At 48.7% G+C, this 12,277-nt stretch overlaps 1 protein-coding gene across 2 annotated transcripts; it reads left to right on the forward strand.

The window, feature by feature from the left end:
- Positions 1-433: 433 nt before the first annotated feature.
- Nme1 (NME/NM23 nucleoside diphosphate kinase 1) lies at positions 434-7,911 on the forward strand. 2 transcript variants are annotated; one of them, XM_042673660.1, is made up of 5 exons: positions 434-535; positions 2,177-2,306; positions 4,140-4,241; positions 6,115-6,227; positions 7,600-7,911. In XM_042673660.1, exons 2-5 carry the CDS (start codon positions 2,181-2,183, stop codon positions 7,715-7,717), a joined length of 459 nt encoding a protein of 152 aa, XP_042529594.1. In that variant the 5' UTR covers positions 434-535; positions 2,177-2,180; the 3' UTR covers positions 7,718-7,911. The 2 variants fall into 2 exon arrangements, with proteins under 2 accessions (XP_042529594.1, XP_042529595.1); XM_042673661.1 differs by having other exon boundaries at positions 480-574.
- The last annotated feature ends 4,366 nt before the right edge of the window (positions 7,912-12,277 follow it).

A 12,277-nucleotide genomic window follows, 5' to 3' on the forward strand; every position in this document is an offset into this window, starting at 1 on the left:
TTTCTTCACTTACATACCAATTGACCCTCTCCCCCTTCCCCCGCCCCAACCCGACCAGAAGAAGCCCGAGACGAGAATATTGCTCTGCGCTCGGCAGGCAGCAGCGCTCGTTAAATAATGTGTGACTGGACGGCCCGAGGGCAGGAACAGAGATGTAAGAGGAGAAGAGCGACGACGGCCGACGCCTCGGCCTTCCTCGGGCTTCGGCGAGCCGCGAGCGCCCCCTCTCGGAAGGCTGGCTCGCGCCGGCATGAAGGAAGTGACTCAGAACTTTGAGGAGAGAAACAACAAAAACAAAACAAAAACATGGCAGCTGGACGGAAGAGCTTGAGGCCTGGTGCCGGAAGTTCCATGCCGGAAGGTTGCTCCCTAGAAAGACCTCCCTAGGGAGAGCGGGAGGTGTTCGGCCCAAAGCGCTCGGCCTTCTGCTCTGGACGCGCGCAGAATCGTTCCGTGCGTGCGGAGGCTTCGGAGCCGGGGCGCGCTTCCGGTGTCGGCGGCGGCAGCCCGGGAGAAAGCCCCGGCCGCGGGAGGGGTGAGCGGGGCGCGGGGTCCCGAAGCAGCAGGGGAAGGGGTGAGGCCCGGGGGATGCACGGGGGAGGTGGAGGATTTTTACCTCTGAGCGGGCGGGAGGAGGTGGGCTGGGCGGGGAGGGCTGTCGGCGCCCGCGGACGGGTCCCCAGGCCACGTGCGCCGTGCTTTGTCCCGGGGCCGCCCGGCTCCCGCCCCGCTCCCGCCCGGACGCAGGGCCGGGGGCCGTGCCGCCGCCGCCTCCTTCTCTCTAGCTCGGTGCGGGGCCCAGAGTTGGCGCTGTGGCGGGCGCTTGCTGAATGAATGACCTGGGATGCGGGGGGAGGGCTGCGTCCGGAGCCGTTTCCCGCACATCAGCTCCATCTTACTCTCCGTGTTCCATCCGAGGCTCTCCAGCCGGGCCTTGGGTCTGCTCTCGTTTTCTTGGAAGGACAGGGATCGACATTGAAGGGGGCGGGGGGAGGGGGGAAGCTCCTGATTGACTGCTAGGACCTTTGACTAGGAGTAAGCGAGCCTGGTGTGCGGGTCACAGACATAGAAGTCGGACGACAGCTTCAAGTGCGAGAGCTGGCTGGTGGTGTGTCAGCCGCTCCTCCCATTCTGTTTCCAGGACTGGGGTCTCCTCTTTGCCCTTCATTTGCAAAATAAAGGGGGAGTGTCATCTGGACAGTCTCTTAAAAACTCTTCCAGTTCTAATACCAGGGCTGTGCCTGATAGCAGGTGTCACTTTCACATTAGTAAAACCACATCAGTGCTGTTTTTTCCAACCTGGATTATCGAGAAAGAGGATGTCTTTGGTTTTGTATTTAAATTTTGGTACTTCATTTTCTTTCTTTCTTTTTTTTTTGGTCGGTCGTGGATTTGAACTCTGGGCCCTGGGCGCTGTCCCTCAGCTCTTCAGCTCAAGGCTAGCACTCTACCACTTGAGCCACAGCACCACTTTCCGCCACTGCCGCCTGGCTTCCTTCCTTCCTTCCTTCCTTCCTTCCTTCCTTCCTTCCTTCCTTCCTTCCTTCCTTCCTTCTTTCCTTCCTTCCTTCCTTCCTCCCTCCCTCCTTCCTTCTCTCCCTCCCTTCCCTTCCTTCTCCCCACTTGCTTGCTTGCTTCCTTCCTTCCTTTCCTTCCTTCTTTCCTTCTTTCTTTTCTTTTTCTTTCTTTTCTTTTCTTTCTCCAGTCCTGGGGCTTGAACTCAGGGCCTGGGCTCACTGTCCTTGAGCTTCTTTTGCTCAAGGCTAGCATTCTGCCATTTGAGACACAACACCACTTCCAGCTTTCTCTGTTTATGTGGTACTGAGTAATCGAACTCAGGGCTGCCTGCGTGCTAGGCAGGCACTCTACCACTAAGCCACATTCCCAACCCCTTTGTACTTTATTTTTACACCTCCTTTCTTAGTTCCATCAGAGTATTGGATACACAGCAGAAAATGAATAGAAATTTACTAAATCAAATGGGATAGAAATTACAATCCTACTTTGGGCATTAGTTCTTACCCAGGGGGGGCTGGAGAGGAACTGGGGTTTTACCTAGAGAGATTTGGGGTAGGCATGGCAGTTTTAAGCCAGCTTTAGGAATAATCTGCTTGAGAAGGATAATGATGTGAATGAGAATCGGTGCTGTTTGATTCCCCTACTTGCCTATCCCCAGGACCATGGCCTGCACTGAGCGCACGTTCATTGCTATCAAGCCTGACGGGGTCCAGCGGGGTCTTGTGGGAGAGATCATCAAGCGTTTTGAGCAGAAGGGATTCCGCCTTGTTAGTTTGAAATTTATGCAGGTGAGTGGACTTCCTAAGACTTCTCTGTAGTAAGATGTCAAAACTTGAAAACTCCTCAGTGACTAAGCATGTTAGCAGAATCTTGGGACCAAACCAAGTTATTTTGGATTTCCAAAAATAGTCTGTCATTTACCCTTAGCAGTGAAGAATTCCACATATTACTGCAGCCCTGTAATTTCTGACTCAGCTCAGTGTGTCTTTGAGCTCCTGATCTCTAGTTTCTTAAGCAGATAATTTTAGAAAACCCCCACCTCTCTTCTTCCTGAACTCCCAGTCCTTTGAGGCAGGGGATATTTCAGCAGGAAAATACTTACGTCACCAATTACTACCTGCTTAGGGTCCATCATAGGTCAGGTACCTTTGGGCCTTGGGGAAAACTGGTTTTGCCCTTGGGGAGGTTCCTCTCCTACTGCAGACACAGCTGCCAGATGCAGACAAAGCAATATTTCAATAAATGCAAAGGTCTAGTGGCCAAGAGCCGTCTTTCAAACAAGTCAGAGATGAGAATTCAGATTCTTTTTTTATTTTTTATTTTTTTTGGGTCCGGTTGTGGGGCCTGAACTCTGGGTCTGGGCACTGTCCCTCAGCTCTTCAGCTCAAGGCTAGCGCTCTACCACTTGAGCCACAGCACCACTTCCGGCTTTTTTCTTTTTGCTTATGTGGTGCTGAGGAATCGAACCCAGGGCCTCAGGCATGCAAGGCAAGCGCTCTACCACTGAGAATTCTCTCCCAGCCCAAGAATTCAGATTCTTTTTTTTTTTTTTTTTTGGTCGGTCGTGGGGCTTGAACTCTGGGCCTGGGCGCTGTCCCTCAGCTCTTCAGCTCAAGGCGAGCGCTCTACCACTTGAGCTACAGCGCCACTTCCGGTTTTCTGGTGTTTTATTGGAGATAGGAGTCTCACGGTCTTTCCTGCCCGGGCTGGCTTTGAACCGCCATCCTCAGATCTCAGCCTCCTGAGTAGCTAGGATTACAGGCGTGAGCCACCAGCGCCCGGCGAGAATTCAGATTCTTAAATAAAGTTGCATATAGAATTTTTCCCATTAAGCGAATTAATGTTGGACCCTCCTTCTTAGTATGTTTTGAATGCGTGTTTTAGTAGCTGATAGGTTGATGTATGTTTTGATAGCTAATTTCTATGTATGTGTGTATACCTAAAGTGTTCAGTATGCCTTGTATGATGCTGTTCTGTGGAATCAGAAAAACTGAGGGGCCCTGATAGACCCTTAGCAAGACTAGATGCTGTAGCAAAGGGATAGCATGAGCCAAGATCAGCTGAAACTCAGCAGATGGTTTGCTCTCTAGTTAGCTTGATTTGTTCCCACGTGCCATCCTCGCAGGGTGAGATTCTGAACTTCCGCAGAAGTATTTATTGCTTGATGTCTTGTATTTTGGGGTAGTTTAGATCATATGGTAATCACATGGGGCCTATATCCTCTGAATAAACGGGAAACATCTCCAGGAGTTGTCCTGGTTCATGTCGCTGCTGATCAGATGCAGAATGTTCCCTCTGGTGTTTTAGTTGGGGTCTGCTCTGGAATAGAAATTCATTGTACTATTAGTTTTCCTTTCTCACATGAGATGGCTGGATTCAGTTCCAAGATCATTTTATTCAGACCCATCAAGGGCAAGAAGGGGAAACTGTGGTTCAAAACTGCAGAAACATTTTAGTCTCTGTGCTCTCTGCCCTCTAGTAGTGTGAAGGGCAAACTGGGTTTTAACAAATCAGTAGGCTGAGAGCGTATGTGCTGGATAGCAGGGTCAGTGAGGAGATAACTAGATTGCTGATTTGTAGACACTTTGCTCCCAGTCCTCATCTGTTGTCCTGTGGAATAGGCTTCTGAAGATCTTCTCAAGGAACACTACATTGACTTGAAGGACCGTCCCTTCTTTCCAGGCCTGGTGAAATACATGCACTCCGGGCCTGTGGTTGCCATGGTGAGTAGGCCTGGGTGGGAAGTTGATGAGAATGACTTTGTTGGTGAGTGTTCCTCTTCCTGTGTTGGATGTCAGGTCCTCACTGCTGCAGAGGAATAGGTTGGTAGGATTGAACAGTTGGGGTGGGGGTCAGCTGTCTGAGGTGAAGACCCAGAAAACGGGCTTGAAAGCCCTGGAGGGTAGAGAGGTTGTCTCTTATTTATTGCAAGTCAACTTGCTTCTTATTTTTTTAAGATATATTTTTAATTTTTATTGGTCGTAGGGCTCAAACTCAGGGTCTAGGTGCAAGCCTGGAACTCTTTTGCTCAAGGCTAGCACTGTACCATATTGAGCTCTACTTCTGGTGGTTCATTGGAGATAAGAGTCTCACGGACTTCCTGCCCAGGCTGGCTTTGAACTGTGATCCTCAGATCTCAGCCTCCTGAGTAACTAGGATTAAAGGTTTGATCCACCAGTGCCTGGCTGCATTGCTTTTTATATTTGTGTCCATTACTCTTTGTGACATTGGGGATACAGTCATTAATGAGACAAAAAAAGTATCAGATTTTCATAGTTTTCTTGGCTTACACTTTGTGTGTCTGTGTCTGTATGTGTGTCTGTGAGGGAGGCTGAGGATTTAGCCCAGGTCTTCACACATTCTAGGTAAGTGGGCTACCTCTGAGATACATCCTCAGACTTTGTTTACTCTTATTAAAGGGGTGGAGGTGTTATACAATAAAGGAATTATGGAGTATATGTCAGCTAGTGCTGAGTGATAACAAAAATGAAATAGGCTGATAAGAAATGTTACTCATTCGTTCAGTGCCAGTACTGAATCAGGACCTGGTACTCTGGATATGTTTTCTTGCTCATAGCTGTTGATATACCACTTGAGCCATGCCTTCATTCCCCTATTTTACCAGTTATTTGAAGATAAACTCACAGACTTTTCAGCCCAAGATGACTTTGGTCTTCCAGGTCTCAGCCTCTTGAGTACCGAGGACTTATGGACATAAAGCCTGGCTATGTTACAACTTTAAGTTGGATATTTTAGGAGTATGATTTTCAAACTAACGCCTTTTTTTTTTTCTTGCCAGCCCTGGGGCTTGAACTTGGGGCCTGGGCAATGTCCCTAAGCTTCTTTTGCTCAAGGCAAGCACTCTACCACTTGAGCCACAGCACCAGTTTCAGCTTTTTGTGTTTATTTGGTACTGAAGAATGGAACCGGGGCCTCATGCATGCTAGGCAAGCACTGTACCACTAAGTCACATTCCCAGCCCCCTTGATTGGCTTTTTCACAGCCATTCCTCACAGCTGATGCTCTACCACTTGAGCCATACCTCCAGTGCAGCTTTTCAGCTGAGCAAGTGGAGATAGAATCTTGAGAACTTCCTTCCTAGGCTGGTGTAAAACCATGATCCTCAAATCTCCTGAATAGATTTTAGGAGTGAGCCACTGGTCCCTGACTAGGTATGGCTTTTTGAAGAAGGCTGGCATGCCTGAAGTCTGGCAGGTCGAAGACAGGGTGAGAAGGGTTCAGATGCACAGGCAGGGGCACATCATTTAGGCTGTGTTGGCATGTCCTTCACTAAATGCTAGGACACTGGGAGGTTTCACACTTACTTAGCATTCTGTATACTGTGGGTGTCTTGTTGAGAGTGGACTGTAGACAGATAACAGAAATGTCAGAGAGACTGGTATCCCCCATGCTGGAATAAGTAGAAGCCCTGTGAATATTTGTCCAATGGATGGATATCAACTTCTAGGTCCTTGTACTTGGTAGGCAGGCACTCTTCCACTTAATTCTTAATTTTCCTGTTCTGAATTAGTAGTTGCCAGATTTTCTGCTGAGATTGGTTTTCTTTCTTGACCTTGTCTTCTTTTGTCCTTGGAGGTCTGGGAGGGGCTCAATGTCGTAAAGACAGGCCGAGTGATGCTTGGCGAGACCAACCCTGCAGATTCCAAGCCAGGGACCATCCGTGGGGACTTCTGCATCCAGGTTGGCAGGTGAGTTTTTTTGTTTGTTTTTCTCTCAAAGCTATCTTTCTAGCTCTTGTGCCATAGCTCCACTTCTGGCTCATTGATTTTTCCTGAACAGGCTGGCTTTGAACTGTGATCTTCAGATCTTAGCCTTCTGAGTAACTAGGATTATATGTGCAAGCCACTGGTGCCAGATTCGGTGGTTTTTTTGTTTTTTGTTTTGTCAGTTGTGGGGCTTGAACTCAGGGCTTGGGTACTATCCTTGAGCTCTTTTGTGCAAGGATAGTGCTCTACCACTTTGAGCTATAGTCCACTTACTGTTTTTGAGTAGTTAATTGGAGATAAGAGTCTCACAGAGAGTTTTCTGCCCTCCCTGGCTTTGAACCATGATCCTCAGATCTCAGCCTCCTGAGTAGCAAGGATTACAGGCTTGAGCCAATGATGCCCTGCTAGATTGGGTGGTTTTTATCCTTTTCCAACAGCCAAATTGGTCACCATAAGAATTTGTATTTCTGCTGACTCATTCCTGTAATCTTAGCTGCTCAGGAGGCTAAGATCTGAGGATTACCATTTAAAGCTAGCCTGGGCAGGAAAGTTTTTTTGGTTTTTTTTTTGGTTGGTCATGGGGCCTGAACTCTGGACCTGGGCTCTGTCCCTCAGCTCTTCAGCTCAAGGCTAACACTCTACCACTTGAGCCACAGCGCCACTTCCAGCTTTTCTTGCTTATGTGGTACTGAGGAATTGAACCCAGGGTCTCATGCCTGCAAGGCAAGCGCTCTACCACTGAGTCACCTTCCCAGCCCCAAGTTCTTGAGACTCTTATCTTCAATGAACCACCAGAAAACTGGAAGTGGTGCTGTGGTTCAAGTGGTAGAGCACTAGTCTTGAGCTGAAGAGCTGAGGGACAGCACCCAGGCCCAGAGTTCAAGTCCCAAGACTGACAAAATAAAAAACAACCCAAAAAACGAATTTGTATTTTTGAGGCTGGAAATGATGTGGTCCCGTAGGCAGATGAACTTTAAGTCAGCTCATGGGCTTCCTCTCTTAGAAGTTAGTGGTAGACTTTGAAGTCATTATTGCCACTGTGGCTGTGCCTCTGAGGTCATTATTACTGTCTCACAGCCTGTGTCAGCCTTTCTACTGGTGGTGGCCAAGGGTTTTCTTCTGTTCATTTTTTATTGTGAGAATACCGTACAGAGGAGTTACAATTACATGGGCAAGATAACGAGTCCATTTCTTATCAAGCACTGTTGCCTCCTCGTTGTTTCCCCTTCCCAAAGGGTTTACTTCTGATGTGCTATGAACAGCACAGACCTTTGGCTTTCCTGCAGTGGGCATGCAGGGGACTCCTGGGCAGTTAATCCTGGTCTTGGTCACATGGTCCTCTCTCTCCACCTAGGAACATCATTCATGGCAGCGATTCCGTGGAGAGTGCAGAGAAGGAGATCAACTTGTGGTTTCGGCCTGAGGAACTGGTGGATTACAAGAGCTGTGCGCAGGACTGGATCTACGAGTGACAGAACAGGCCATGATAGTTTTCCTGTCTACTCTCCACCCCTTTCCCCATTCCCAGACTAGCAAATTCAGTTATTTCTGGAACTTCCTTATAACCTAGAGGAATGCTCTCGAAGATGTGAGTGCTCCTTTTACAGTGTTATGTGCTGCCATCGGATTAAAATATTTCATCTCAATATAGGAATAGTTGATGTTACTTCATACTGCTTCATTGCTTTGCATTGCTTATTTCCTTTATACTGAGTGGGAATACTTTGTGAATTATTAATGTTGACTGTACCTATACATAGTCATTTTTTGCCTGATTCTTTTTTTTGGTCGTGGGGCCTGCATTCTGGGCTTGGGCACTGTCCTTCAGCTCTTCAGCTGAAGTCTAGCACTTTACCACTTGAGTGTCAGCCCCACTTCCGGCTTTTTCTGCTTATGTGGTGCTGAGGAATCGAACCCAGGGCCTCATGCATGCAAGGTAAGCACTCTACCACTGAGCCACCTTCCCAGCCCCTTTTGCCTGATTCTTTACCCCCTGCATCCATCCATCCCATCTACTTTTGGCACTGAGTCAATTAACAAGCACCTGTGGAGGATGACTGCTAGGTTGTAAAGATTACTGGGCATAGAGGCTCTTCCAGAAATAAAAGAGCAGCAGGCTGGGAATGTGGCTTAGTGGTAGAGTGCTTGCCTAGCATGCACAAAGCCCTGGGTTCAATTCCTCAGTACCACATAAACAGTAAGGGCTGGAAGTAGCACTGTGGCTCAAGTGGTAGAGTACTAGCCTTGAGCAAAAGAAGCTCAGGGACAGTGCCCAGGCCCTAAGTTCAAGTCCCAGGACTGGCCAAAAAAAAAAAAAGATAGAGCAGTGTGTAGTATTGGGTATTGTACACCTCTGATCCTAGCACCAGTGGAAACAGGAAGATCGTGAGTTTGAGCTATGTAGCCTGGGCTGCATAGCTATACCTTATTTTGGAAAACCTGAGAAGTTCTCAGATCATGTGTGAGGAGTTGTAACTATTCTAAGAATCAAAAGAGCTATGTAGGTAGTAGGTTTGAATCCCTGGGATGCTGTCAAACAAAATGAGAGAGGTTATAGGTAAATAGGTTTGATTTGTGAGGACACTGTTTGAGTTGCTTTGAGAGAATCTAGAAGCCAGCATGGTAATCCTAGCTACTCTGGACTAGAATATCAGAATTGGAGTTCAAGGCTAGCACAGCTAAAAATTTACTGAGACCACATCTCTAGAAAAATCTTGAATGTGGTGGTGGGAACCTCACATCCCAGCTATGGTAGGGAAGTGTAAATAGCAAGATTGCAGTCTAGGCTTGCTCGTGCCGAAAGTAAGACCCTATGACAAATAAAAGGCTGATAATCCTAGCACTCAGGATCTTGAGGTAGGAAGATCAAAACAAAAGAACCAAAACTCTGGGTTTATAACCTTTGTTTCCCCTCACATTCCACTGGCCAGAACTGACTTAGTCACAAGGCTGCATTAGCTAACAAAACTGAGATACTGTCTATCTTTATTTGTAGGTATGTAGGTAAAGCTCCCAAGTTTTACCTAGAAGTGAGAGTGAATACTGGAGAGTTGGGGAACAACAATTTTTTTTTTTTTTTCTGGTCTTGGGGCTTGAACTCAGGGCCTGGGTGCTGTCCCTGAGCTAACTACCAACTTGAGCCACAGTGCCACTTCTGATTTTTTTTTTTTTTTTTTTTTCCCTGAGTAGTTTATTAGTGATGAGTCTCATGGACTTTTTTTTTCTGCTTGTTTTTTTGGTCGGTCGTGGAGCTTGAACTCTGGGCCTGGGCTCTGTCCCTCAGCTCTTCAGCTCAAGGCTAGTGCTCTACCACTTGAGCCACAGCGCCACTTCTGGTTTTCGAGTGGTTTATTGGAGATAAGAGTCTCACAGACTTTCCTGCCCAAGCTGGCTTTGAACTATGATCCTCAGATCTCAGCCTCCTAAGTAGCTACGATTACAGGCATGAGCCACCGGCGCCCGGCGCCTGGCTTCTCAGGGACTTTTTTGCCTAAGCTGGCTTCCACTCACAATCCTCAGATCTCAGTCTCCTGATTAGGATTAGGGGTGAGCTTGTTACAAACTTCAGCAGGTTTTCTTTTTCTTTCTTTCTCTTTCTCTGTAGAGCTGAGGGCTGAACTCTGCCTTGCACTTGCCAGGCAAGTGTTCTTCCACTGAGCTAAATCCCCAACATCTTTCTTGTCATTTTTGAGGTTATTAGGGGCAATAGAGGGAGGAAAGGGAGGTCTGCGGAGACAAGGAAGCTTGGGGTGGGTGCATGTCTGTTAGACACAGCACTGGCTGTTTTAGAGGGTGAAGGAGAGTATCAGGACTCGGGGAATGAATGTGTGTAGTGCGGTCCACTGCAGGGAAGTGTCCACTAAATTTCCAGACCCTTTAGTAACAGAAAACAAAATCCAGAGGAAGCTGGGCACCGGTGGCTCACGCCTGTAATCCTAGCTACTTAGGAGGCTGAGCTCTGAGGATTGCGTTTCAAAGCCAGCCTGGGCAGCAAAGTCTGTGAGACTCTTATATCCAGTAAACCACTAGAAAACCGGAAGTGGTGCTGTGGCTCAAGCGGTAGAGCACTCGCCTTGAGCTGAAGAGTGCAGGGACAGTGCCCAAGCCCAGAGTTCAAGTCCCACGACTGACCCCCCCCAAAAAAAATCCAGAGGAGAGGGTGCTTCAGATTGAGGCACAGAATGAAGGCAAGTGACAATCATTGCCAGTGTTTTCTGGGTTGATATTCTACAACCACCAGGTTTGGGAAAGCCAATGGTGGGTAGCCAAGGTCTGTACTGCATCTACCTGGTCAGGCACAGGTGGCCAGTGGTGCTGGAGCTGCTGGGAAATGGCATGAGTCCTAGAGCTTCCCTTGGCCCACAGAGGAGGGCTTACTATTCTAGAGACACCAGAAACCAGATGCTTGTACTCCTAGCTACTCTGGAGGCAGAGATTTGAGAATGGAGATTTAAAGCCAGCCCAGGCAGAAAAGTCTGTTGGGCTCTTTATCTCCAATAAGCTACCCAAAAATCCAGAAGTAGAAGGGTGGCTCAAGTTGTAGATTGAGCATAAAAGCTAAAGGACAACATCCAGTCCCTGAGATCAAGCCTCAGTACACACACACACACACACACACACACAATCAGAAAAGGGCTTTCTCCTGACACACACACACACACACAATCAGAAAAGGGCTTTCTCCTGATCAAATGAATTGGAGTCACTCAAATGTGGCAGTGAAGTCTCACAAAGGAATTTAAATCATCTCAAGATACGGCTTGTGGGATCCTAGGGAAAGAAGCATTGAATGATGGGGTGAGCAGTCCAAATAATTTATTAGGGGGCTGGGAAAGTGGCTGAGTGGTACAGCGCTTGCCTTGCATGCTTGAGGCCCTAGGTTCGCTTCCTCAGCACCACATAAGCAATAAAAAAAAAGCCGGAAGTGGTGCTGTGGCTCAAGCGGTGCAGTGCTGGCCTTGAGCTGAAGAGCTGAGTGACAGTGCCCAGACCCAGAGTTCAGGCCCCACGATCGGACCCCCCAAAAAAACAAAAACAAATAGTTTATTAGGAGAACGTACAGAACTGCAGATCATGCTTGAGAGCCAGTGAGAGCAAAGGACCTGGGTCTGTCTACCTGAGCAAATGGTGTTAAAGAATCAGTATAGAATTTTTGTAAGAGGGCTTACGGAATTTTGGACCATAAACACCTTTATTAATGTCTGGGAATGTTCAAGGCCCCAGCTTGGACAAGCCTGCCAGGAAAAATCTGCAGCTAGCTGGCTAGATCACAGAGGCAACAAGGAACTGTGATTTATGGTAGTAGGGGCGTGGGGGTGAGGACGTTCAGGGGGGCTTGTAGTTGTGCAAAGTAGACAGGGCTTAGGCATACTCTGCAAGTCAACAGGCCTTAACTTCTAGAAGAATCTAGAAGAATCTTGTCTCTGGTCTGTCTTAGGTTGAGCTTGAATAACCTGCTCAGCTCACAGGTAGCTCTGGGTGGAGCAGGAACATCTCTGGATGGGAACCGGGAGACTCAAGGGGCGCTGAAAGGGATGGAAAAGGCTGGGTGGAGGAGACAGGTTGTTAAGCCTGGGGGGGGGGGGGGGAAGCAGCCATTCACAGATGACAAGGGCTATCATCCTAGGAGTTGGTGATGCCATCCTGTGGCAGGGGGCAGAGACAGAAGCCAACAGTTGAGGGGGTGCAGAGGGAGGCTCTGTGGGGCACAGGCCATAGGGAGGTTGGGTGTGTGGAAGAGAAAGGGCTGGGGGCGCGCCACCAGGGCCCACAGAGGAGGGAAATGGGAGGCTGAGGAAACATGAAGGGACTTCGGCGTGTCTGAGCTGAGTCCCACTCGTGTGTGTGTGTGCGCGCGCGCGTGCGCAGGCCTCTGGGGCCTCCAGAGTTTGGAGGTGCTCGGGTGTGTGTGTGGGGGGAACCACAAGTCACTTCCTGCTTGGGAAACCACGGTTGTTCAGCCGGCGGAGGCGGGCACCCCGGGCCACTGGGCGGGGACGGAGCGCCGGCCGCCGGGCGCTGGGCCTCCGGGG

This window comes from Dipodomys spectabilis, unplaced genomic scaffold (assembly GCF_019054845.1).
Source record: "Dipodomys spectabilis isolate Male_0828 unplaced genomic scaffold, ASM1905484v1 ptg000018l, whole genome shotgun sequence".
Lineage (NCBI taxonomy): Eukaryota > Metazoa > Chordata > Mammalia > Rodentia > Heteromyidae > Dipodomys > Dipodomys spectabilis.

Bases quoted from the DNA above. Each gene is read 5' to 3' on its own strand.
- Nme1 (XM_042673660.1), top strand. From the start codon at position 2,181: ATGGCCTGCACTGAGCGCACGTTCATTGCTATCAAGCCTGACGGGGTC. The intron at 4,242-6,114 runs GTGAGTAGGCCT...TTGTCCTTGGAG, and splicing joins CCGGGCCTGTGGTTGCCATG to GTCTGGGAGGGGCTCAATGT. The intron at 6,228-7,599 runs GTGAGTTTTTTT...CTCTCCACCTAG, and splicing joins TTCTGCATCCAGGTTGGCAG to GAACATCATTCATGGCAGCG.